Genomic DNA, 27,881 nt, shown 5'->3' with positions numbered 1-27,881 from the left:
AAACCAAAGTGCAGCCTCCCTAGTGCCTCAGCATTGGCAACCGTCTGGAATAGGTTTTCAGGCTGTATCTCTAATTGAGTAATTGCAAAATGTGTCCGGGCGGGTTACATATAAAGGACTAAGATAAACTAAGCAATGGCAATGCCACTTAATGATAGAACATGTCCCAATATAGCAGGATGTGCATGTTGCAGGGGGTATTGTTGTCTTTATGAACCATAAGTATGTTTTTGTGCACATGTACACATTGTAGACATTTGTGTGTGTGTGTGTCATATATATATATATATATATATATATATATATATATATATACACACACACACACACACACTGCAAAATGCAATTTTATAATTCATGATTTTGGTCAATTCATGGTTAGATCATGTTGACAATACATGTACTGTAGTGTACTGTAATACGATTACATGGAAAGCTGTAAACCAAACATCCACTTACCTACTGGAGACATTTCTGGTACACTAGCTGTGTAAGGACCATCCAAAAACTTGGGCTCATTGTCATTTATATCCTGTACCTTGATGACAAACTCTGATTCAGGCTCTAGAGGCCTGCCAGTCTCTGTATCTACAGCCTGAGCACGTAAAGTGTAGTAAGGCTTTTCTTCTCTGTCAAGTCTCCTTAAGGCATGAATGTCCCCAGTAGTCTTGTCGATTGTAAAAATAGAGCCAGCCCCATCTCCCGAGAGAGTGTACTTCACTATAGTGTCACCCTTGTCCAGATCTGTATGCAGCTAAAGAAAGTGAAAAAATACAACAGACATTTAAAACAGGTTTGTCCAAACATATTTTTTTAACAGAAAATTATGCATGCATGTAACTGTGGCAGGGCGAAACCCCTGCAAATGTAAATCGTGTGTGTGGGGATGTATGTTTGGCAGGGATGGGGTTAAACCTGTCAACAATTGACAACATTTATTTAGACTCCACTGAGATTAAACATCATTTCTACAATAGGCACCTGTGAACATATGTTACTATACATTACATTATTCCTATTTCTTTGATTGTCAGTTTCTCCCCTTTAAATAAGAAGCAACATTTCAATGAAAATCTATAATAAGAAAACAGAATCAATGGGCTCACTCTTAGGAATCTTCAAGCAAGATACTGGAAAAGCAAGTTGGAGATTGTTATAGTATAAAGAAAAATAACTACAGGTAAACTTGTTATTTTAATCAGCATTCAGAATTACATTATATAAAGTTCATGGAAAACACAAAAGAAACATGCTACAGTATTCGTTTTACTGCAGCTGCATCCTGCTTTAATAATGTTTCTCCTTTGAGAGACCTTGTTGTGGGGGGTGTCTACACTAAGGGCCTCTCCCTGAGAAATAGGCAGGCTACCTTGATACATCTTGTAACTTGTCATACATTTGAACTGAATCATGATTTTCTTTTCATATTATTTTTACACTTGTCCTAGATCATTATTCAACCATGGTATAGTTTCTGAACCTATTCTAGTGCCCACTATTTTATTTATATTAGCTCTGATAAAGTTGGAAACAGACTATTGTAAAAACTGACAGAAAGCTTTTTATTGTAGGGTGCACATAATTGTGTGACATGTATGCATGCATGCATTTAAAAATATATATATATAATATGCAATAAAGTCATTGTTTACATTCCTCTTTGAAATTTACAAAACCGTACTTTAAGAGGTATGTAACAGTTATCTTAACTAATGTATTTTTCTTCTTGTTTAGAATGACTTATGCATATTATATTCTGTTTCAGTCATCACAGCTTGGTGACTTAAAAGCTCAATAACTTGACAGCACCTTTGTGCCCTCATTGAAGCTCTCAGTGCAGTACAGACCAGTGTAGTTGGTGCAACAGAGTGTAACCACGAATCTGTCCTCAACAATGGGAAAATAGGGCAGGTGATGTCATTATTCCATGAAAACCACTTCCAAATCGCCATAGAAAATAGCAGTAGAAAAAAAGAACCCGAATTGCAGTACATATATAGACCCCCCCCCCCCCCCCCATTCCCCATTCCCCATTCCCCATTCCCCATTCCCCATTCCCCATTTATTTATATTTAAATATATACATGCACATTTTACTAAATAATAAAAATACATTGAAAAATAGCTGCTACATAAAATAATATTATGAGGTATATTTTAGTTATCTAAAGAAAGTTAGCTCTAAAAATGGTGTTCTTCAATAATCCTGCTGGGATATTTATCCCACTAATTAACATTACATAAAATACCGTCTGAAAAATCAGGATTATTATCTGTACATTTTAATAGTAATGGCCCACCCTCAATAATGAACCACACAACAATACAGTTTGCGCATATAGTTATGAATACACTTTTATATAAATGTTTGTTATTAGTAGTCATATTAGTAGTATTGTCACCTGGCCGATACGATCGGACCATACAATGTAGTACCAACTACACCAGCACGGTAGTTACCAGTACAGATAACTAAATACAGAAACAAAATAGCACCTATACGTTCTCTATAGGCGATCCTCACTTTAAAGCTTACACAAGTTTGCTCGTATTTCATTTAAGGGAGCCACACCAACAGAGATCCACCACCAGCCAGGATTGAGAGCAATAAACCACAGATGACTATTTAACAGTTTTATTTATTTAATGTCAGGTATTTATACAATGCAATTGGACATTTTCAGGGTACACAATAATTAAAAAAATGCACATTGGCCTCTAGTGCCACCATCTTGGATGTACAGGCAGCGACACGTGCAATCACTCGTTTCCCGTAATTTACTACAATTTCACATTAGCCAAACTCATTGAAATTGTAAAGCCAATTAACACCCTCCCCCACGAGTGCCGCCCACCCAGCCAAAACCTGTACCACTCAGCTCTGAATACTGCACTTGTAAGAAGCTTCAGATCCAATCCCCTTTCGTTCCCACAGAAGTCCAGAATTTTTGTCCCACAACAGTGCTTGTCCAGTAAAGTTCTGATGGGACAGGATGGGGGATAGTGCTTGGAGTCCTGTCCCACTCTGCACTGATGCTTGTGGGTGACAGCAATGGTCAACTTAAATAAACACAGACGAGGTAGGTAAACCTGTAGTTAATCCCAATAGATTTAACTTTAAAACAATCCTAAAAAGTTTCTTACTTTAATATATTAATAAAAACACTAAACTAAAACCTTACCTATTCTTCTAAAATACTGATTATAAACCACACTTAAAATGTGCTCTGCTGAATAGCTATGATTGAAGTTTAAAATCAGGGATGTAATCACTAATAAATTAGTCGAAAAACAGGAGAAAAGACATAATCATAGAAAAATAGAGACACAGAGAATAAAAGTGCAAAACTCCAACAATCCTGTTTAAGGCTAATTAAGATCAAACTAAATATACAGTATATATATATATATATATATATATATATATATATATATATATATATATATAAACAGATAGATAATATTCAGATGAAAAAAGGCACTACTTTTATAAAAATATTCAGTATTGTGTTTTATACCAGACAAAAGGAAACAGTGTTTAACTACGCTATCACAGGACACTAGTCACACATTAAAAATAAGCTGATCTGTCCAGCCACTGCAATGCCGCTTCTTCTCAAGTAGGTGAATCCTTGTTGCAGTTGGCTTGGCTGTAATATCTCCTCTGTTGGTTTAGTTTATGTTTCTCCCTCCATCCGTCCTCTGTCCTGTCTATTTAATCTCTCTCCTTTGTTCTCTGTGTGTCGCTGGTTTGTGTCCCCGTTCTTCTCTCTGTCCCAGTTCCTTTTCTCATTGTTGCTCTCTGTGTCGTTCTTTACTTTTCGTTTTAAATTTGTTTTAAGTTTTAAATGGACTTCCTTTCCTTTCTCTCTGTGTTCCTTAGTGTTTCTCCTTCTTGTTCGGACTGTTTCCTTTCTCTGTTCTCCAGTTTTCTTCACCTAGTGTTTTTCCCCTCTTCTGTCTTCTCCTAGTGTTTTTCCCCTCTTCAGTCTTCTCCTAGTGTTTTCTCCCTCTGTCTCTGTATCGGCTTCCTGCCTTTTAAACCCAGAGCCAGTCAAGCACCTGTTAATTAAGTCAATAGCTTACAGGTGTACATAGTCACAGGGGGGTTAAAATGCTTGCTGCAACCAATACAAACAAAACATGTGAAAAACCCATACCACATATAAATAATGACAACAGTGCTCAAATAATCATAACACAGACGTGATTCCAAAGAAAATAATAACAAACAGAACAAGTCTTCAGTGCACAAAAATAAATAATAAATAATTCAAGTGAATCTCCTTAACGTGTTTGACAGCAAAGCACAACCTTTATATTGTCACCTCGTGACAGTATTATTAGTATAATAATAATAATAATAATAATAATAATAATAATAATAATAATAACATTATTTATTAAGTTAAAATAAATGCATAAATAAATAAATAAATAAATAAATAAATAAATAGCTTTTATGGCATGTAACTAATGTTTTTCAAGAACAACATGCATTTAGATTTACTGAGGATGGCAGAACAGAACATATTGTTTTTCTTTTTGAAAAAAAAATTCTATTGAAATCATGTTTATTATGCTTTAGGATAGACAATTTTTCATGTGACACTGGACAAATGTTTACATGTAATTTAAAGTGTGTGTGATTACCTTTGTGCCTGTAACTTTATATCTGACATATCCTGTCAGAACAGGCATTGTAAAATGTACGTGTGAAATAGACATATTTCACACGTACATCATATTATGCCCAGGAACAAAACAGTTTATTTAAGGCAAAACAGTTATTTAAGGCAAAAATAAAAATGTTCTTCTGATTCTAACTTCTTATAAACAGTGAATCCCCTTGTTCAGCATTGTCATATTTGTCCTTGCAAGAAATCAATCATCCAATTACAAAGGTAAATCCAGCCAGTAAAGATGATTTATAATGATTGTTTTCTATTTTTAAATATTTTTGGCATACAGCCTATCCAACTAATAGACAGTACTAGACCCTGAACATCCTGCTTCAATTGTCTTGAACACATATGTATGTTTAAATAGATTATTATTATTATTATTATTATTATTATTATTATTATTATTATTATTATTTTTTAGGAGTACTTGCATTATTCAGTTTTGGTTTCAACTGTGTTTTGTTGTATTCATGTACTGGTGTTACAGAGTTTGTTTTTAAAATTGAGATTAGCAGTTTTTAGGGTTACCATGTGACTCCAGATTAACCGGACACTGTGAGACAGAACAGGATTTCAAACTTGCCCCTAAATTGAAATAAATGAAGGTGTAAATGAACCATCCTTAGCTACAATTAAGAATGGTGCTTAAATACCCGCATGCACGTCAAATAATTGTATTATACTAAGAATGAATTGTAGCCAGTCGCTATTTTTTTCTGTTTGTTAAAATTCAATCGCCCATATTATTCTGCAAATACAATCGCATCATCGTCTCGTTGCTCTATCGATAAATTAGCTATTCGTTCATTAAGATCTGATCAGAAGCAGCTGATCAGTGTGAATTGTTTGCTGTGCCCAAGCAATTCCACCACAGCAGGATTAATCTCAGCAAAGGTGGAGCTCATTTAAACGTGAATTACTTTCAATTTAGGGGGAATTTTGAAATCCCGGTCTGTCTCAATGCGTCCGGTTAATCTGGAGCCATATGGTAACCATAGCAGTTTTATCATCAACCTTATATATGGGTCTTGCGTCACCACCTAATCTTATTATACACCACTGTGTATAATAAGAGTCTAGTACACCAAGTGTATACGACTGTTAGCGTTCACCATGTGTAGTAATAATAATAATAATAATAATAATACATCCGAAATACATGTACTGAATGCAGACTGTACAGAATTTTTCTGTTTAAAAACTGCATCCCAAAAATGTACCATCTGCACTGAAGAAGTATTACTCCAGTTTCCCGAGTCGAAATAGGACATTATTATTTTATTATTATTTATTTCTTAGCAGACGCCCTTATCCAGGGTGACTTCCAATTGTTACAAGATATCACATTATTTTTACATACAAATACCCATTTATACAGTTGGGTTTTTACTGGAGCAATCTAGGTAAAGTACCTTGCTCAAGGGTACAGCAGCAGTGTCCTCCAGCTGGGATTGAAGTTGAACCCACAACCCTCCGGTCAAGAGTCCAGAGCCCTAACCACTACTCCACACTGCTGCTCCATGCTTGGTATCAAAATAAACACATACTGGACATTACTTTTTTCATGAAATGTGGATAAATTTGTCAAAATAACTTTCAGTAGTTAAAACTTATACTACAGCTGTCAAATAAATTGTAATTTCCCACCAGCGATTATATTTAAGCAATAATGACCGACAAGCAGGGCATTTCCTGGACATTAATGCTCCGACTGGGAGAGTTGAAGGCCCGATGTGTAAATCTAGTACAAAGCGTCTTTATGGTTTTAACAGCAATAACATTAAGATTTATAACCTTTTATTTATTTATGTCCTGCGATGCTCGTCTCGTGCTGCTGCAGTGGTTCTTTGACGGTATAATTCCGCCTGTGAACAGCGAAGTGAACTATTTTTTCTCAACAAACAAGAACGTGTTTCGTCTGCTTTTTCGAAAAGAAAAGTTAGTTTTAAATAGGTAGATATAACAAACTGATTCTATAACTAAGATTATTATTAAACAAATTAATGTATTCTTAAAAGAAAGGAATTCAATTAGTAATTTAAATATTTTAGTTATTTATTTTGTAAAGTTCATTGTCTTTTATTTTATTGTTTTGTTTTTTTAAGTTTATTTATTTCAAGTTGAATTGCTGGTTTCCTGTGAAAGTGCAGTTTTAAAACATAGCGGGTATGTTCATGGCTGGGATTTCTGAGGGTGGAGCTAGGCATTGGGCTTCGGTTTTTTAATGTGCTTTTGCAGGTTTGCGGTTTTTAGAAGGTTTGCTGCTGATTTTCAACTATTGACGGCTGTTGCACATCAATAATTGCAGGAGTTAATACATTGGAACGATGTGAAGACCGTTCTCGTTTGCTAGATAGAGATGTTGACAGTCATTTTTTATAGAGGACTCGTTTTTGTGACCTGTTATAGCCATTATTTCATGGGTTTGTTGTGGTTCTGACAGTTGACAGTTATACTCAATGTTCTTTTTGGTGGATTGATACCTTACTGTACTTTATCGGTGATGGTTGTGTGGACATTCTGAGGGCATTTCCTGGCCATTAATGCCCTCTATAGCAACCAATCAAAAGACAGCATTCCCGTTATATTTATCTGACAGGTTTATAATACAGGTTATTAATCAGTATGAGATAAAAAAAATAGAATATATCTTCCCTTTGGGGAGGCTCACAAGATCAATCATAATCCTGGATCCAGTAGGAACAGCAAGTGAAACTGATGGGGACATTAACATTTTAGAAATATGTCCTGACTGTGATTTGAACAGCAGTCCCATTAATAACATATTTGAAAAAAGTATAATTTGGCAGGGCAAATAAATGGTGTCATTATCCTTAATGCAGACATCATTTCAACGCCCATTTTCGGCAAGTCTCACAGCATGTATCACCCACATATATTACAATACTAAATCTTTCAGCTCTTTATTACATAAAAATGACAGATTGTAAGTGACTGGCAAACCTGCTGCATCATTTTACGTACAGTAATCCTTTTAAATTACTTAACATCTGCAGCTGTGAATTATTTTGGCAAGACATTTTTGCTTTGCCCAAAATGCAGAAACTATTTATGTATAATTATATCTGTGATTACATTGTTGAAGTTAATTTCCAAACCCAGTTCATTAAACCAGGTTTAATGAGTAGAATTCAAATGCACTGCTATATATTTCCAACTCATAACCCTCATTGCTAATTCCCTCAGAGCAAGTAATGCAGACTCTTTGAATAATGTATTGTACATTCCCATTAATACAGGAAGCCTATTTACCATGTACATGTAGAGTGTGTCCTTTATAACACTTATTTAGTTTGTACTAGAAAGTATTTTATTTTTTAAAGAAGGGTCTGAATGTTATATTGTTATTTCTAAATGTAAGAGGTCTTTTCTGGACAAATAAATATATTTGTCAACGTGCTGATTGGCTAAAACAAAATACTATAAAAAAAAAAATACTGACTGATATTATGATAAATTTCATCCAATTGTAAATTGGTTAATCAAAAAATATTTTATTTCTAACCCAGAGCAAAATCAAGCTTGAAATGATGAGCATGTACTAACCAAACAAAGTGTGCACTGTTTTGTGAATAACAGTGTGTACATTAATATTATATTAGTATAAACAGACTTTTAACAAATGAGAATAAACTTTAAACGATACCTAAAACAGTTAAAAAAGGGTTTAGTGAAAGGCAAACTTCATTCAAACTTCATTTAATGAATTAAAATGAACTTGGAAAAAAAATCCTTAAAACAGTCCTTAAAACTTTGTGAATAAGGCGCTTACGATACTATTGATAGCATATGCTTCCTTACACCAATCATATTGGTTCACTGTCAAATCAGCCATATATATTGTAGCAGTTACTCGGGTAAGGCCCTGATGGAATCAAACAGATACAGGGTGACTGTAGAAAATGGGGTAGTAGCCCGTATTTATTTAGAATAATAGAAAGGGAAAGAGCACGGGGTAGGCAGACGGATGGGGGAGGGATCAAAACACACACAGACACTGAACTCCAGCCACAGCTCCTCTGGGCTCGTCACTCGGACTCCCGTCCTGTTTCCCTTTTCCCACTCCCAGTCGCTCCCTTATCCAGACTGGTTGTCCGTCCTCTCCCTCTCTCTCACTTCCCAGGGGGGAATCGCACAATGGTGGGTAAGGGGCTGTCACGGCTGGCCGTAGTAATGACGGATGCTGGGTGGTCCTCTCGCTGTGTTCTTGCTAGTCGTCAGTTCGCCTGTCGTCTCAAACATTGTCAAAGTGGCTAGCGTTAAATCCAGCAATTTTCAAAAGTTGCTAAATTGTATAGTCACGACATCATCAAAAACACTTCAATACACCATGCTTTTCCCGTCCTGAAGTAGTACAGTCTGTTGCACGCCATGGTGACTTTATCACATCTACACAACCTTAACATGCCCTGATGATTATGCAGTTTGTTGCATTACTTGCGCATAGTAGGTAGTTACAGAAAGGAACATGTGAAAAGCAGTAGTGGTCATTTTGTCGTATTTTTTAAAATAATTTTTGCAGTCTAGCTCAAATAGGGGTGTCAAAAGACAAAGCACAATAGACTTAGCGATTCCAAGAGAAGTGTCAGTCTCAGAAGTAATTTAAGGGTTGGATAAAACCTGTGAAAGGCAAATCGACCAAGGCCTATTGCTGTTATTGCAAAGCTGAACTGTCTGCAAAGGTTAGTGATTCACAGATCCACTGTTAAAGCAACACAGCCATTCAGCAGCAGTCAGCAGCCTGAGCCATGTGCCGGTAATCAAGAACCATCTACATCCAAAGAAGGAGAATGGGACTGGGACTGGGATGAGGACATTATTAAGATTCAGATATGGAACGATTGTTAGTATGTACTAAGAAGTATAATATAAAATCATCAAAAATGCCACTAGAACACCACTCTCCTTTTTATAAAGTTCTCTAAATAACACCTAGCGACTTCTTGGGATTTACTGTCTGGAATACTTGGTAAATTGTCTAGCGACATTTTTGGTGACTTTAGAATGTCTAAATAGCAACATCTAGCAACTGTGGTGTTCGGCAACTTCCTGCTTTGTGGAGTTGGCAACACTGCATCCTTCCCTTATGTCACTGCATTGCTTGTGGCAGTAAGGGTGACAGTCTCTGGCCCCTTTGGGACAATAAAAAGGATGTTGTACGAAATAAGATGATATGTACTTCATGAGATGAGGTCAGATAGGCACAGGGATATCTAAAAGTTAACTTAAGAAGACTAAGAAAACTGCAACTTTCATTGAAAAATGTATAAAATATCCCATTGTAACTTCACGGACCATTAAGTCTCTGTCAGGGATGAAGGATTGCTGTTAAAGCAATGTCGCAGGAACCATATTAGATCTGGTCAGTGGTTTCTGATAAATCTAAAGAATTCAGGCAATTTTCTGTTTTCTAAAACTTTTTCAAAGAAGGGGTGATATGGGCAAATGCAGGTGTCAAACATATAATGCTGACTATTATTACTAAGGCACAGCACAATAAACAGTACCAGAATGAGGACATATTCAATGTCTTTTTGCAGACTAAATACATGTGATAAAAACAAGAAGACAAATGCATATTCAATGGATCTTAAATCACTATATGAACAGATCAGGAACCAAAATATTGGCGGTGTTGTAATAATAATAATAAAAAATTGTCAAACAAATACCTTGCAGTAAGTAAAGGAAGATGACGTCCACAAGATCACCTCAGCGTTTCACATTAAAAGATGCTCTGTTGATGAACAAATTAGTACTAAAGAGCTGAAATGGTCTCACCAGCATCACCAGTTAGAACTTGCAAACATTAATAAGGACAGGATCACAATCAACCACAGATCCTGAAATCCTGGAAAGTTGGGGTATGTATATAATAACCTTTAAGTACACTATATGTATATGTCACAGGGTGACAAGCTTAAGTGTTTAAGCCCTTTTTTTGATTATAATATTATTTATTGTCAATTGCACTTTATCTTTTGTTATTCACGATTTGAGTTTTTGAATTGCACGTTTTTATTTGATTTGTATTTATTTTACGTATTGTTTTTTATATATGGATTTATTTGTATGCACTGTTTGTGTTGCACGAGATCGTTTGTTTTGTTGATGTACACTCTCTCTCCGCCAACCCAGACTGACAGTTATGGCAGAACCCTGATTACAGGAAGTGTAGCGGCGATTGGGCGAGGCAGTGGTTTGTCCCGCCCTCCAAGCTATTTGAGTGGACCCAGACGCAGTAGGAAAGAGGGAAACGAGACGGGAAAAAAAACAAAGAAAGAGCGAGGGCAGTGCAGGAGGGCAGCAGGAGCGATGGCGACAGAGGACGCAGCTAAGAGCCGAGGCATGAACTAAGAGTAGAAAGAAGTTGTGGTGGATCGGGTGAATTGGATACAGTGGCTGAGCGAGTGGAACGAGTATTTATGAGAAGAGCTGACTGGAGGATTCCGCTGGTGTGGCGAAACGGCGGAATCAAGAGGAAGGCGAGAAACTACAATAGGAAGGGCGTGTCGACTAGCCCTCCCGCAGAGTGAAGTGCCTCTCTGATTTTTAACCTTTGTTTTGGTGTTTTGCACCATTAAGGAACGCTGAAATTGGAAGCCTCCTGCAATTTGTATTTTAGATATCCACTGCATTTGGTTTTAGTGTGCTGTGCACTTACCCCTGTACCCGACTTTATACTCTAGCCCTGCCCCAGCTGTAGTTGTAATAGGTGTATGGATTTGCTGCTGTAGTTGTAATAGGTGTATGGATTTGCTGTTGTAGTGGTAATAGATGTATTAAATTGCTGCTATAGTTATTTTTCGGTCTGAATGTGTTTTAGCTTTGTATAAATACACTACCACAATTCTGTCCTGAAATTAGTTTTTGTGTATTTTTATTTATCTTAAACAGTATCTGTCTGGGGTTTTATTTATTTTAAGGAAGATTGACTGCGTGTTTTGTTTTATTTGTTAGTTTATTGCAAGTTTACACAGAGAAGATCCTTTGGATTCTGATGGGACCGGCAGTTATTCAAGTGGATTGGAATCACTGGCTTGCAGAACCACGTAACATACTGACTCTGTTCCTAACGAATGGACCTTGTCTTGTGATTGACGTTTCGTCATTTGGACTGTGTGATCTTGCTGTATATTGTGTTTAATTATTGTATTAACCTTGTTGTGTCTTTTGTGTTTGATTTAAATAGTTTGTTTTGTTTAGTTTCTTTTATTTTATTATTTTGTTGTTTTTTTGGTTTATTAATTGTTTCTTTTGTTATTAGTGGGTTTTTAACAATTGTTAACGAAATAAAACTGTTGTCTAGTTTCTGGTGTGCTGTCCATTTCCTGGGTGTTGGTTGGTTGGTGGTGTGGCTCCCCACCAGAATATAATAGAACTTGTGTTGCTCTTTTTAGTTTGAACTGTTTAGCTATTCAAATATATTTCTGGGGTGCAAATCCCCAGTGGCGTAGTCGGAACCCGTATAATAGCGTGCCCTGCGACATATATAACCGTGTCCCTTTGAAAATATTTATTGCATTATAGCATATCCGTCGTAATGCAGTCCTGTAAAATTTAAACAATGGTTACTGGAATAAAAATGTTTTAGTAAAGTTAACACAAGTTGCAGGATAACTACCGACTGCATACATAAGACTAGATGGGGAGCTTGTCAATAAGTGATTTTCAACTATTATTTCCTCCAGTCTTCCCCAAAAAATCGTCATGCAGTTTTTAGCATGATGCAATGGGTTTACATGTAGCTCTGATTTTAGCCCCTTTATGATGATATAATTGGGTTATGTAGTAACCCAATTGCTGCTGTTAATTTAAGCTCAGTGGTATTTTCACAATGGACAACATTTGTACAGCAGTCTGATGACTTATTGTCAACCCATACATGAAGCCTGTGCTGTATCACCATTTCATGACAGGTGCATGGTAATATCATATTTTAAGACTGCATGTACTGTAAATATAGCCACCGCCCGATACTACTTTAAAGGCATTTACATGTCTTAGTAGGATTGTCAATGACTTCTAGTTATGCCTCAATATACAAGCAATAATATATGTGTAGCTTAGCTGTTTCCGTAAGATTTTATTTATAGAAGCAAGTTGGACATACCAAAACAGAGACTGAATAAACTGCTCCTTTGGTAAAAAAGATCAGGTAAAACATACTATACCTTCCAAAAACTACACAGAAGCAACACAGCAATTGCTGTGAGATGGTTTTGGACTGCACACACATTGCAATGTGTGGGTGGAGAATCTATTGATGAACTTCCACTCCATAAATACAGTCATCTCTCATTAGTACAAATTTTAAGGGGCTGGCAAAACAATTAGTCTTATCAGTAATTCCTATTATGAGGAGTTTAAGCATACTGTGAGTTTGTATTGACATTACAGAGCCAGTGAAATCAAATTTGAATTAATCAAAATGATTATGCAGTCACTATGTCAAGGACTTGGAGAGTGGCTATGCAGTAGTGTGTTCCTGTAAGCAGAAAGGCCAAAACATGTGGCTTTAACCAATTGACAACAGGTGCAAAACTTTCCTCATGTTCTAAAAGTGAGAGAGTTGTGCCACATGCATTTCTTGTCATGATAATGTGCTGCATGCACTCTGGGAGTAGCTTCAAGTTTAACACTGACTTTACTTTTTATATTTAAAAAGGCACTTTGTATTTTATACAGCTTTGTTGTTCTTGTTGTTGTTTTCAAAATATATTACTTTTGTAGCAATACATTAGAACAGCAAAGTGGTCCAAGACTTACACATTTGTTTTAAAGACGTGTGGACCGTGTACAAATATATCTTACTACTGTTTACTAATGTTAGATTTTGTATTAATATGTGGATTGCACTGGTATCATTTTGTGTTTTGGGAAAAAAAAAACTTAATAGGTTTGGTAAGAAAGGTTTACCAAAAAATAATACTACAACTTGTTTAAGGATGAATTTCAGGTGTTTGAGAATACAGTAAACAAACACATATTACCTTGCCAACATACTGAGGGTCCGACCCCATATACTCCTCCAGGACAAAGAACTGGTTCCACACCCAGCCACGTTTAACTCGTTGAAAACTTGGTTGTACATTTCTCAGTAGTCCCACAATGCCCCCGGGATGTTCCTTTCCCAGTTTTCTATGTGGTGGCGACTGCAGGGGTGTCAAGAGACCTTTGTCAAACAGGAACCAAAGAAACAGCAACAAGCAGTTCCTTGTAAGCATTGGCAATCTGTTCAGTACAGGATGGTGTAAACTCCAAAAGATTTAAGTGAATTTGACAGCAAGCAGAGAGGTGAAAAACTTGACTCAGTAGGAGCTCCTCCAGCGATGTGTTCTGTTCAAATCTCTTTCCTGTATAGTACCTGAAGTGGAAAAAGATGTAACAGTTACATTTTGTTTACTTTGCTTTTCTTTTTAAAATTATACCAATAATACAGGTAGTGGACAAAAAAATGGAAACACCAATGTGGGCCACTATGGTATCCCGCTCTGTACAGTTCTCGGCGGGCCGTTTTTGATGAAACTGGCTGCTCGCGACCCAGGTTGAAATTTGCAGTCAATTGATCTGCAGTTGCTCGCCTGTTTTGCCTTGCACTTCGAATTAATGCACGGATATCACGATCCTGGAGTATGTGCTTCCGCCCACTGTTGCCCTTTGCTGATGATGTCTTTTCCTCGGAGTTCCATGCCGACATCACCTTAGACACCATTGCTCGTGAAACATCAGCAAGTTGAGCTGTCTTGGTCACTGAAGCTCCTGCCAAATGCGCCCCAACAATCACCCCTCTTTCAAAGTCAGTGAGGTCTCCTCTTGCAGCCATGCTAGCCATAATTATAGGCAACCAGGCCTGTCCAGCATTTTTATACATGACCCTAAGCATGCTGGGATGTTATTTGCTTAACTAATGCATGAGCCACACCTGTGTGGAAGCCCTTGCTTTCAATATACTTAGTGTCCCTCATTTACCCAGGTGTTTCCATTGTTTGTCCACTTCCTGTATGTTTGAGTAGCAGGAAAGGGCTTGTAACCAGAAGGTCCCCGGTTCAAATCCCACCTCAGCCACTGACTCATTGTGTGACCCTGAGCAAGTCACTTAACCTCCTTGTGCTCCGTCTTTCGGGTGAGACGTAATTGTAAGTGACTCTGCAGCTGATGCATAGTTCACACACCCTAGTCTCTGTAAGTCGCCTTGGGTAAAGGCGTCTGCTAAATAAACAAATAATAATAATAATAATAAAGTAAAAGCAAGCCAGAAAATAATGCATTGTATTGTATTTTAAAACAATGCAATCTAGAGTAAATGTACAGCATTGTAAAATGATATGAAAAATGTAACTGTGTAAAACACTTTTATAAGGGAACTTTTAGTCTGCTGGTACAATTCCATCATTCAGTAAACCAATATACATCAGTATGCAAATCTTTGTTTGATTATTCCTGCAGTTTTAATTGACATGTAATAATTGACTAGCAGCACTCTACAACCCCTACAAGCTATTCATGACATACACTCACAGACACATGCAAATTTATCAGTGGAATAACACATTTTTTCAGTGCTAGTGCAATGTCAAAAACTTCTGACCTATTGAGTTTGTGCTCAGGGTATTCTGTGACTATATTATAAAAAATAAAAAACAAAAGAATGGCAATTTATCCATTTTTTGTGTAGATGAAAAGCACTGCTCAAGGTGTAATTTTGTGACTTGCAGCCTCCCACTTTTAACTGTTTCTGAAACTCAAAAGTTTACCTGTTATAGTGTGTAATAAAACTGCTTAGCAGGGGATTGGCTAGTTCAGTGACAGAGGAATGCTTAAATACATCCAGCTCAAATACCATTCTATTGTATCTATTTATAAAATGAAAAAAAAAAAAACCACCTAGATTGTATATTACAAAAGGTTTAGAACATACACAGCACACCAATCAAGTGCATTTACATAACTAACTTAAAAATAAAGAACTGTATTTAGCAGCAGTGTGGAGTAGTGGTTAGGGCTCTGGACTCTTGACTGGAGGGTTGTGGGTTCAATCCCCAGTGGGGGACACTGCTGTTGTACCCTTGAGCAAGGTACTTTACCTAGATTACTCCAGTAAAAACCCAACTGTATAAATGGGTAATTGTATGTAAAATAATGTGATATCTGTATAATGTATAATGTGATATCTTGTAACAATTGTAAGTCGCCCTGGATAAGGGCGTCTGCTAAGAAATAAATAATAATAATAATAATTTATAAAGGTTGTTCTTAGACTGATTGTTGGAGAAAAAATCTTAACCCTCTTTTTTCTTCTGTAACTTGTGACGTATAAGCCTGCCATGTTTTGATACCTGCTGCCATGAGGAGCTGAATATGAAACAGCAATATGGAGACTTGTCTTATTAACATACATTACGTAAGGTGGAAGACAGCCAATGTGATGTAAAATAATGGACTTTCACTGTCAATTTAATTTCTCATATTGCTGAGAATGGTTCTGAAACACTGAAAAATACTAGTCATTGACAGTATGTTTGTCATTGTATTTACTTAGTTTCCTCTAGTATTTCTGATATATGTACACAAAAACGGTTTTAACCTTAAATGTTTTTTTGTTATTATTATTATTATTATTATTACAAGTTGGTCCAAAATTAGCTTGACATTTAATTTTAATTAATCATCTAAATTAGTTTCCCAACCCACAAAACAAGACTCCTAATTTTGAAGCAGTATTCAAGGTCATCCACCTACTGAAAAACACTACTAGAACAAAGGTTTGCTGAGAATATTGTTAGCACTAATCAACAAAGTCCCACTGACACACTTCTCACTATACTTCTGGGATTTCTGAATCCCTAAACTAATCCCTACTAATAATAATACAAATAAATAAATAAAAAAAAATCCCGGTTCCACACACAATGGTCAGAGATTTTTAGTTTATTTTACCGAACACAGGTTTGTTGTCCGGGTAGCGTGGACTCTTCTGGTCTTTTGGCTTTTCAGCAGCCTTACGGTGTGTCAGCTGACCCATTTTATTGTGGGATACATCCACCAGCCAATCAAGAATCACAGCCATCCAATCCTCGACTGCGATTCCCTGTAAACAAACTTGGCTGGCAGCGCCTCAGGCAGAGAATCTGACTCTCTAATAACTATTTACACAAAACCCCTCAACCAAAATAAACAAAACACAAAAACATATTTTCATATGCAGGGCCTCAGCCCTGCTGCACTTGGATGTTAGAATTAAGATGGCAACACAACATTAGCACTAGTAAAAGAACAAAGGCCAAATCTGTGCGGTATGTAAGTTTGTCCACATTGTGGAAGTTGACACACTTTTAAAAGACACATAGGTTACAATGTTATTTTGCAATATAATTTTCATCTAGATATAGATGGTTTTAAGATAACTAAATAGGTATATAATTTGTTATATTATTACTGACACAAAAATAAGGCTGGAAATATTGTGTAAATTGGAAATATTAAAATATTAAAATAATACTGGAAGTTTAATTTTGAAGAAGCAAGACTCATTCATCTTTCTAACCGTACACAGTGTGAAGTGTGGCTGGTTGGTTTTGCCCAGAGACATAAGTGAAGCTAATCCCATTGGTTCTCAAATGAACAGAGATGAGGGAATTAGATAAATGTGTGTGACAGACGTACCTAAACATCTAGTCATATGCAGTTATGTAAACATGTATTTATTTTCATAGAAGATCTGGTACCTCCAAGATGTTAGTATCACTACACTGAAAATGTACAGTATATTAAAAATACAATATGCTTTACTTTTTTTTATAGGCAAATGAATAATGAATATATAAAACAAGTGTTGAGAAATCTAACTTGGAATAACTTTTTCATATTCAATGTATCCGAGTAAATATTCTTTTTTTACGGGATTTCAGTTTAGAACCTGTCATCGCGTGCCACTTTCCAGCTCAGCTTCACAGGGCTGGGCTTGGCAGACCGTCGGCCCTGGACGAAGCTTTCTCTGGATAATTTTAGTAAAAGCATTTGGAATAACTAATAGCCATTAGTATCACGTAAGTTCCTTTTGAACAACGTTACTGATTCCAAAAAATATTCAAACCAATTATGTGACTAACTGATTAATCTCAGACAATAGTTTCCACACATATAGGTGTAGTGAGTGATTTATTTTTGCACACTCTTAAAATTCTGGTTGCGAAAACAAAGGTTTCAAGCAAATGCTATTCCAGGGTGGTACACATTTGGTAGGCCAACATGACATTAATCAGTTACATTTCCCCATTTACTATGTGTAAATTCTATAGAGCAAGGCTATTCTTACTCATTATAGTATGAACTTTCAGTAGACATAGTTGGAATAATTCTAATGTCCATTAGAACTACAGGTAGTTTTGACAAAATATGTTCACACCTTTAGCAATCTATATTAAAACCATATCCAGTAATTTAACTGATTTATGTAATACAATATCCAAATCATATACAGGGTTATGTGGGGAGGTCAGCATTTTGTTGACTCTTCACACACAATCTATACAAAAAGGTTATTATAATTAGTCAGAATAACTAGCTGTATATTGCAAAATATTAATGGTAACCTTGCAGATCACACTCATGACAGCAGCTCATCAGCACACTACTAAGTATACCTTATCACTGTGTTCCCACAGGAGATTTAGGTCATGTAACATCTTTAACAAGTGATGTCAATCTAAGCTTAGATCCCCTTCTCTAGGAGAGGTAGTCTGAACAGCGAGGGGAAGAATGTACGGGCTGAACTCAGTTTCGCCGCAGTCTGTCATGCAGCTGCCAGGAGAGTTTTCGCTGTGATGCGAATATGTCTCCCGAGCTGAGAGCGAGAGATCCCCATTTACTGGGAATAAAGGGATTTGATTGAGAAGGCAGGGAGATTGAAAATCATTTCCCCTTTCTTGTATGTCTTTTGACCGCAGTGGGTCAGTCTGTGTGCCACAGCTGCTTCTCAGTGCTTGCGCCCTGTTTAGCGAATCAAGCTGATCCTGAAAAGACTGCTTGTCCTCAATCACAGTACACAATGCCTTTTGCTGACTATCTCTCTGATTTACCAATGTGTCAGACTTATTTACCAAAGCATTTTTTTACAGACCACTGATAAACATTTGAATTTTAACTCGTCTCTCTCCTGAATTACCACCTCGCTGATTTGGACAGAATGAACTTCTGCTTCTTTTGCAGTTGTTATTTCAACCAGATCAGTTTGTTCACGTCCAGTAATTTGAGACGATGTGGGTTTAATGTTAAAATCAACATCCAGTATACTTTCAACGCGAACAGGGACTTCATCCCCTGTTGCTCTCTGGACTAAACGTTCAAATTCACAAAACAACGGTGTCACTGTTATTCAAAGCAATACCAGCAAAATAATTATATCTAATTACTTTCCACCAAAATCTGCTTGCAGCTGATTTAATGTGCACAGAACTGAACTCGCTTTCACAGTATAACACACAGACTGCAGCTTCAGCAGACAAGCAGGCCACGCCCAGTTTCTCTGCCGACTCAGTTTGTGAGAGGAGTATCAGAATAGTGCCATTTCATTTTAGTATTTCTGTGTTTAAGAAATTATTTTTAAATTATTGTCACTGTAATCCAGTTAATTTCAGTCTATGATATCGCAGCGGGGCCTCCAAAATGTAGTGAATTAGGTATACAATTTATTTAAATATAAATTAGTCTCTAGTCGCCCACTCAGGGACGTCAAAATCTAAGAAATGAGACACACCATATTAAAGTTCTGGATCATGTCTGGATTCCCTTGACAATAACTGACATTCACACATGTCAGAAATATAAAACAATAGTTTATTTAAGAATAAAAAGGGGTACACAATGAATCTAATATTACAGAAAGGAAAGGCTATTGGTTAGAGATATGCGTGAATAGTATACAGTTAATTGATTTATGATAGATAGTCAAACAATTACAACCACCATCATCATTAGCATACGTGGTTAATATACTAACATTCATTATGGCTGATCACACAAAGTGTCTACTTTGCATTAGTATTTTCAATACCCGTTTCTCGTTGTAATTCATATCTGTATGCACAAGAATTCAAGATCACACAGTGAGTGAGCCGGGATTTGAACTGGGGACTTCCTGGTTACAAGCCCTTTTCTTTAACCACCAGACCACACAGCCTCCGAGGTGTGTGCTGTATAAAACTTCCCATTCAGAACGGAATCCAACATTCCAGTACCTAATTTAGCAAATTAGTTTTACCGTGTTAATTTATTTAGTTAAGATGTGATCTACCAAACTAATAATATGTTATCAACCTATATTCAAATTAACTCAGAAATGGGGCAATGATCAAATTCTCTGCATTTACGAGGCAACTCCTTTGCATTGCACATTTCAACAAACAAAATACATATTTTATATACTCTAAAACAGGAAGTTATATTCTATGCCTAGAACAATTTATCCACTAACTTGATAGCATTTGCTACAGTTAATTTCTCGAGTCATAAAGTATTTAATATGTTGAATCGATCTTAATCGATTTTCAACAAAGAAGAAGTCAATCTTCTTTGTTGATGAACACTGCAGCTTCCCGGTACTTTGCTTTAAGTACGCATTATGTTGCATAATCTCACAATAAACAAAGTTATTTTCAAATGGAGATCAGCTTGTTGATTTCCAAGTCTTGCAGCATTATCTTTCTTATCGGCAGTTTTCCAACTGGAAATAGTTCAGTTGATCAGATGTAACTCAGTTCAGATAATGCATTGCAATTGAAAAGTTATGTAGTTTGTAGAGTGTTCTCGTTGCAATCCTTCTGTACGGCTAGTACATGACCTCAGGTCCGGCTGCTGGCTATGCTTCCATCCGTTTTGTGGAGCGACGTGGAAACCATGACCCGCTTTCAGATAACGGCAGTGTCCCATTTACTGTTTCAGTCTCTCGTAGGGTAAAGAGCTAGGGCTCTCTTCAAAGCTGATTTCAGCCATTCTTTAGAACATTGGTTCTTCCTTGCCTTCCGTGAATTTGAGCACTTATGCTCCCATGACTTCAGAAACTTTCTTCAGAGCAGTTTAGCTTCCATTTTGTTCCTCCACACTCCAAGCCACTTCCTCTCAGCACGACTTTATCTTGCCTAGAGCCCTGCTTCTCCTGTGGGGAGCTTGCTTAGTGTGAAGCATGCTGTATGGGAAGCACGTCCTTTGAAAGTTGCGCGGCTGCTTTTGTGTTTCTCACTTCCACCCTGTGATTGGTCAGTTTGTTTACTTTGGGCTGTGCCCGAGTCCACATGGGGTGTTTCTCATTGGTTGTTCTCGTTCAGAGATGGCCCCTTGTTCTCAATTGGTCTGCTGTTTCGCCCCGTCGGCTAGATTTATGAGATGGACTGTTTTCTGTCTGAGGTGTCAAAGCACCCAAAACTGTGTGGTTTACCTTGTGCAAGATACTACTGGCGCCAAATGATACATTCAGCGATGGGGGAAGATCAAACACTTGTCCAGCAGTTAGTTTATGACTCTTTTTTAAAAGCATTCTTTGTCAGTGGGGGGAGTTTGTGACCAGAAACCAAGTAGACAGAGAATGGCTTATATTCTCCATTTCTGTTAATTTCATACACAGAATGATATTATGACCCACTCTGACACTACAAAATCCAGTCACATACAAAAACTTTATTACAAATATATTTGGGATACTTTGGCATTTTTGTTATTAATTTTTAAAGTGTACATTGCTTCTAAATAGTTTTGTTACTTTTACTTTTTTATGTATCACACACTACAGTACATTGCTTGTAAACTGTTAGTTTGCTGGTCCATTTGATTTGCAAGAGAATATTGCATGATAAACAATATTCTGCTTTGATTTCCTTGCAACTGTGCAATCTAACTGAGGATCAGATGTCTCATCTTGTCTTTTAGGTATTGACAAAAAATATTTTGTGAGTAATTATAATTGCTTATGTTAAAACAGATATTAATGCAGTTCACATCTAAAGAAAAAGCTACCATTGCTCCAGGTTAAATATGGCAGCACATCTCCTTGGTGGACTTGACAACACACATCAATACAAGTTTCTGAAGGGAAGCTTCAGAAGTACATTTTCTCAATAGTTCCTGTGGTGTATAATATGGAGACAGATGCCTTGTGTGGTTTTGTGCTTACTTGGGATTCAACACAGGAACTAGTCAAAAACACATTTTGACTGATTGCTGCTTTTATTTAAACAGAAACATTCACAACATAAAGTAAAATTGATTTTCAGTAGCATTAATTGTCTTACTTTAACAGAATACAGTTGGCAGTTTGATATTAAAAAAAATGTTTGTTCGACATGGGGTGAAATAGGTTCTCACTGCATAAAGCCAAAGCAAATCAAACATCCCTGAAGTACAGAACAAGCCATACAAAAGTCTGGAAATATATATCTTAGTTCATTTCTCACTTTGTAAAAACATAATGGGATTTGGCTGTTTCAAAACTTACATAAATGTTCATCCCTCTCACTTGATGCATATTTTATGAGATAAGTTCATTACCATATGTCAGCTCTCAGTACAAAGCTCTGACCTTCTTGTCTTGTTCAGATAACATGAAGTAAAGGGCTGACAAGATACTTGCACATCACCTCTCATAATCAGAGAACATATGGCTTCTAGAGATGGGAATGAGATTTAAAATGGTTACAGAGTTATACAGAAGTTATTAGCTGTCAGACTGCAATAAACATGACTAACAGATAACGGAATTAACTGTGCTGAATAGAAATCATGTAGATGAGCAAACCTCACTCCCCGTCACCAAGTATCTCCTTGGAAGGAATTAAAAAAAAAAAAAAAAAATGTTGTCATGATGGGCATACGAGTGGGTTGTCACATGGTTAAAATGAAAATCTCTAAGGGGGAGCATCAGAATACCTCTCATGCTTTTAAAAGGGTCCAGAATCCTGTATTTTATTAATCTGCAGGGTAGCATGGCTTGATATTTGAAGTGATTTATTGCTTGGTAACACAATATAATAAATTAATGTTATACATTATGGAGTAGATGTAAGTATAGGCGCAGTGCAAATAATTACTGATACAAAATTCTAATTGCATTGCAGCCAGGCAATTATTTTGCACTGTGCCCTATGTAAGCTTAAGAGCAATGTAAATTACTCAAACCGCACAAATAATGATCCAGAATTATGATAACGAGGGTCTCAATGTGTGTATCAGTCTATTTAGCGTCCGGACTTGCACAGTTCGGAGTACAGAGAGCAGTAGTCGCTGTATGATATTTGTGGAGCACAAAAAGAGTAAGGGCAGCAAAGTCCTCTTGGTGCACGGAAAAGAAAAGAAAAGTTTTCTGAGAAGGAGCTGAGAGTCCTTACAGCTGAGGTCACTCAGCATGAAACAGAGTTGTTTGGAAAAGCCTCAGCCAGTATCCTTAGGAAATGATATGTATTGGCCTGTCCTTTTCAGCATGACATCCAAAAATGTGCCTAGCACTCTGGAAAAGGTGGATTGGGCTATCCCTCCAGACATTCCGACTGTGGTCTGAAAGGAACCAGAGGCTAAGTAGTGCAGAGAACACAGGGATAGCGGTACCTAGATTGATGCTGGTGTCCAGCTTATCCCTCAATTCAGCTATTAGGTCTAGGATGACTTGTGGAGTGAGACGATAATGCTTTAGCACTGCATCCTCCGCCATCTCAAACAAAGTGACCCTAGGATTGAATATTTGTTCCTGCCTCTCCTTAACAAAACCCAAGTGTCGCTGCATCAGGCAGTGTACCACAGCAGCCATCCTGAAGCCAATGACAGGTCTCTGCAGGTGTGTGCTTTTATACAGCACACACCTAGGAGGCTGTGTGGTCTGGTGGTTAAAGAAAAGGGCTTGTAACCAGGAGGTCCCCGGCTCACTCACTGTGTGACCTTGAGCAAGTCACTTAACCTCCTTGCGCTGCTTAGTAGCCAGATAATTTTAATGGATTAATGATAACAAAGTGTACATTTGATATCGGGTGCAGAACGCCAAGTGAACACCATTCTTTACATATGCTGACTCTAAAATCAGACTTTACGACTGCTCAACACGATTTACAGCTGCATTATCGGGGTTTTGCACCCGCAAAACACTTTGCATGTATCCTTACATCTACCACTATGTTATGTATGTTAGATACAAAAGACAGCCATAGCCATCCTATCATCCAGATTCTTTTGTAGGGCATATGGATTAAGAAGTTGTTATTTACTACAGGCATGCAGTATAAAGAGATAAGTAGATGGCTGCAAAGATAGACCATCAAAGTCATGACTGTTCACAAAAACCCTACAAACAAACGTATTTAGGTCAGATACATATTATTAGGACATATATTATAAAAAAAAGCACATATGGCACCTCATGGTATTTGAATCTGTGGCAAGAATGTTATATGATTTCACATGAACCAGTATGAACATACATGTGTTGCAAAATCATCCCCTGTCATTTTCATATCATTTTGCATAAAGAACCCTATGTTACAGAACAATCATTACAGCACCTCAATGGGAACAGGGTCCTTCCATGTCAACTCCCAAGAAGGTCTTGCTGACAGGAATCTAAAATTAAATGAGATGAGTGCATAGAATATGACATATTTCCAATTCCTCCACTGTATATCCAGTACATAACAAGTTACCCACCCCCAAACTTCCCCACTAAAAACAAACAAAAAAAGCCAAGCAAATGCTGCAGGGCACAATATTATTAAATACATCAAGCTGTCAAATCACAGTCAAGTCACTCACCTCACAATGTTATATCATTTATATTCCATATATAGAAGTATGGCATCAAAACATCCTATAACTCACCACACAATGAAAGAGAATGCCAAAACTGAGATACAACTAAAACGGCAACAAAATACAAAAATAATAATGTGTCATGCTAAATTATTCAACAAAGGTACTGCTGGGGATGGAATGGGTGTTGTGTCCAGCTTTGGTCAGAGAGAGATTCTATGACTATACTTTTCTGGTATCTTGGTTGTCACTGTGTAGCTCTTTGCTTTATTTGTGATGCTCATGAACAGCATGATACTGCAGACTAAGATTGGGATTTGGGGAATGAAAATGAAAACAAGTGATTAATACACAAACATCTGCCAGTCTTTTATAAACTAACACAGGAAAGAAATGTCTGTGATTTTGCGATTACAGCCAACTTTAGTATATAATTAGGGCTTCTGTTTTTCAGGTTTTATTAATTGTATTTTTCGGTGCTTATTTTTAGCTATTTTCAAGTTTTGTGTAAATCGTTTTTTTCAGGGCTTTCGTTTTTGATATATTGTAAGAAATGAGTGTTTTCAGTTACTTTCCAAAATGCTTGAGCGTTTTTTTTGTGTGTCAAAATATGTATAGTAGTAACTCGACAGTACTTGCACACTTAAGTTGTACCTTATTTCCTTTGCTGTCTTCCACAACAAAATCCCTATGGTCACCGGCACATTCTTCTGGGGTTTTTGTGTGTAGGCATTTTTGTACATTTTGCCAAAATTCTGTTTTAAATCCTCCGTATTTTAACTGTAATACAGCTTGAAATCGCGTTAAAAATCCTCCATCCTGATTGTAATCTCGTTTTAAATCTCGCAAGCGGAGTCTCCGATAGAAATGTAGGTACGTGCTATCATTCAGTAGTTGGGGCGGGTTTAAAGTATTGAGAACGAATCAATGATAGATGCAAGTCAGGAAGGCGGGACATTGCCCAGCAGCGCTGGGAAATGTATTTATTATTATTTGTGTAGTAGGTTTTATTTTTTAATGGAAAAACGGTAAAGTCAATATGAATTGATTAACCATTTTCACAGTTTTTCCGGTGTTTATTGACTAGCCACCGATTTTTTTTTTTTGTATTGGTTGGTGTTTTATCTGGTTTTATCAGTTAAAACCGAAAATCAGAAGCCCTATATATAATAAGGGTGCAGCCACTGTTGTTATAAACCATTCATATGGATGATGTGCTACTTTACTACAACTTCCCCACATAAGCAGTAATGTAAATACATGTGCGGCCTAGAATAAGATTAATCTACTTTGTTAGGGGGGTGTACAAATATATAATTTCAAATTAATTATTATACGATTAAGAAATGTACAAGTATACTTCAGATTTAAGGAAAAGGTGTTTGGAGCAATTTGGTGTTAGCAGAATATGGCAGTGTTTTTTCTTGGTGAGATAGTGTGGGGACCTTAGTTTATGTTTTTAAACGTTTCCTCCCCAATTTTGTTTGTCTATAAGAAACAATAAGCTCCTAAGAGGCTTTATCTGAAATTACGATAGTGTCCGCGACTGGAGTTATACATCCCAAGCCAAAGTCGCTAAAGAAAGTCAAAATCAACTACCACATGGTAGAACCTTCATCGAGTGGTCACTATTGCAATTAGATAACAATTTTTCTCATTATTTATTTAAAAAAAAAAACACTTTAAAACCTAGATTTGCCTTGAACTTGTCAAGATTTGTCAGGCGCTCTTCCGCTGAGAAAAGTTTTAGGAAAATAGTCCAGACAATGTTCATAAAGAATCACATACAGGTACATCATTACAGAAAAAAAAAATAAACAAATAATGTTTTACTTGTCAGAGCTTGTCAAGAGCAGAGTCATTATCAGTGCCAGATATCTGAATGGAGCAATGTTACTGAATATTGCTCCATGTGGTAACGTGGCGGGCAGTCAACGCTGGTCACTGGCAGGAATAGCACACCCAGAGGCATTAACTGGAGTTTAAACGCCTTGGCGCTCTTTTATTGTTTTACAAAAACAAAACAAAAAGGAACAAACAAAAGGTTTAAACAAAACAAATCCAAAACACTACAAAACAAAACAGCACCCAAGCACAGTTATCCTGGTACCTTCTCTTTCACTGTTCTCTCCACACTGTTCTGTTCAGGCTTGACAACGTCTTCACTGAACTTTGTTAAATGATTAATTTTGAAAAAAGCTAGGCTCATGACACAAGTAGTTTTGAAAATACTATAACAGAGGTAGGCTGACTTTATGCAATCCCCTGACAGGGAAACTTCACTTTTATTGTAATTGCCCTAATTAAATATCGAGCAATAAGCCTGGTCCCTGGGTGTTTCTCTTTGCCAAATAACTGGTCTTGCCTCTTTCATTCTCACTCCAGTCAATGCCAGTAAAAGGTTTTTGTTGTGCTAGCCTCTAGATGCCCTTTTCAATGGCTCTTTTTCCTGCTGGGAACAGAACCCCAATTGAGTTATGATTGTCCAGACCTTAATGTAATCTTCATTCAGTGTCAGGGGTCTTTGTTTATTGACTGACACCTTTCAGCAGCACACAATTAAAATGTACAGAAAACAGATGATCACATAGTCTGGATATTGATATTTCTTTCCTTATTTACTAAAAGTTTCAAATTAGTCATGCCATGCACAATACTGCTTCTTGCTTGTATTGAATATTCTTTTGTAATATCAATTAATAAGTGCAGTTTCCAAAGGGCATTTCCATTAAATATTATGTTATGAATACAAATGCAATTGTTTTTAAATATTAGTGATAAAATGCATTTCCTAAAACGAAGATTCATACTTATTTTATTAAAACAGTAATCTAAATGCAAATTTCAACTATCCTGTCTACACAACAATAATGCTTTGGGCAAAGGTTCATGTACTTTAGATATGTACTTTCAGGGGCATGCTAACAAATGAATGTGGCGCAATGCTCAACAGAGACTCATTTTTCATGGGGTCTCCAGGCATAAGCAGGGTTCTCGCCAGCGCTGTTGAGCGTAATGGGCCGTTATGTTGTTACCTGGAAAAATGACGCTGTATTCAGGCCGTTAGACTGTGTTTTCAGTTTGCATAACGGCCAAAAAATAAAAATAATCCTGTGAAACATTGTTGATTATTCCTTCATGTGAGAAATTGGTTTGCTTAAAATACTTCAGCTCTCAATACTCTTCAATGGGTTGGTTGTGACAGCATGTTCTTTAGTTTGGTGCATGTAATGTATGCGATACGAAGACGAGGTTGAACTTCACTGAATTTTATAGCACATTCCCCCCTGTTGACAGATGAGACTAGATCCTGGGTGCGCCCCTGATACACAGCTCTGTAACAACCAACACCACTGCAGATCTTTATTATTATACCATAACAAGCTGGGTTAA

The 27,881-nt window shown here is 36.9% G+C and overlaps 1 protein-coding gene across 3 annotated transcripts in view; it reads right to left on the bottom strand.

Annotated features, from left to right (window-relative positions):
- Nucleotides 1-27,881, bottom strand: part of LOC117399447 (cadherin-12-like) — a 103,532-nt gene that overhangs the window by 41,353 nt on the left and 34,298 nt on the right. For all 3 annotated transcript variants that reach the window (XM_059023101.1, XM_033998604.3, XM_033998603.3), the window contains 2 exons: nucleotides 13,700-14,073; nucleotides 460-754 (listed from right to left, as the gene is read on the bottom strand). In XM_059023101.1, the coding sequence (XP_058879084.1) occupies nucleotides 460-754; nucleotides 13,700-13,933 (529 nt within the window). In that variant the 5' untranslated portion in view covers nucleotides 13,934-14,073. The remainder of the gene's footprint in view (nucleotides 1-459; nucleotides 755-13,699; nucleotides 14,074-27,881) is intronic.

This window comes from Acipenser ruthenus, chromosome 4 (assembly GCF_902713425.1).
Source record: "Acipenser ruthenus chromosome 4, fAciRut3.2 maternal haplotype, whole genome shotgun sequence".
Classification (NCBI taxonomy): Eukaryota; Metazoa; Chordata; class Actinopteri; order Acipenseriformes; family Acipenseridae; genus Acipenser; species Acipenser ruthenus.
Note: the sequence above shows the minus strand (reverse complement) of the source record. Positions and strands in the feature narration are given on the sequence as shown.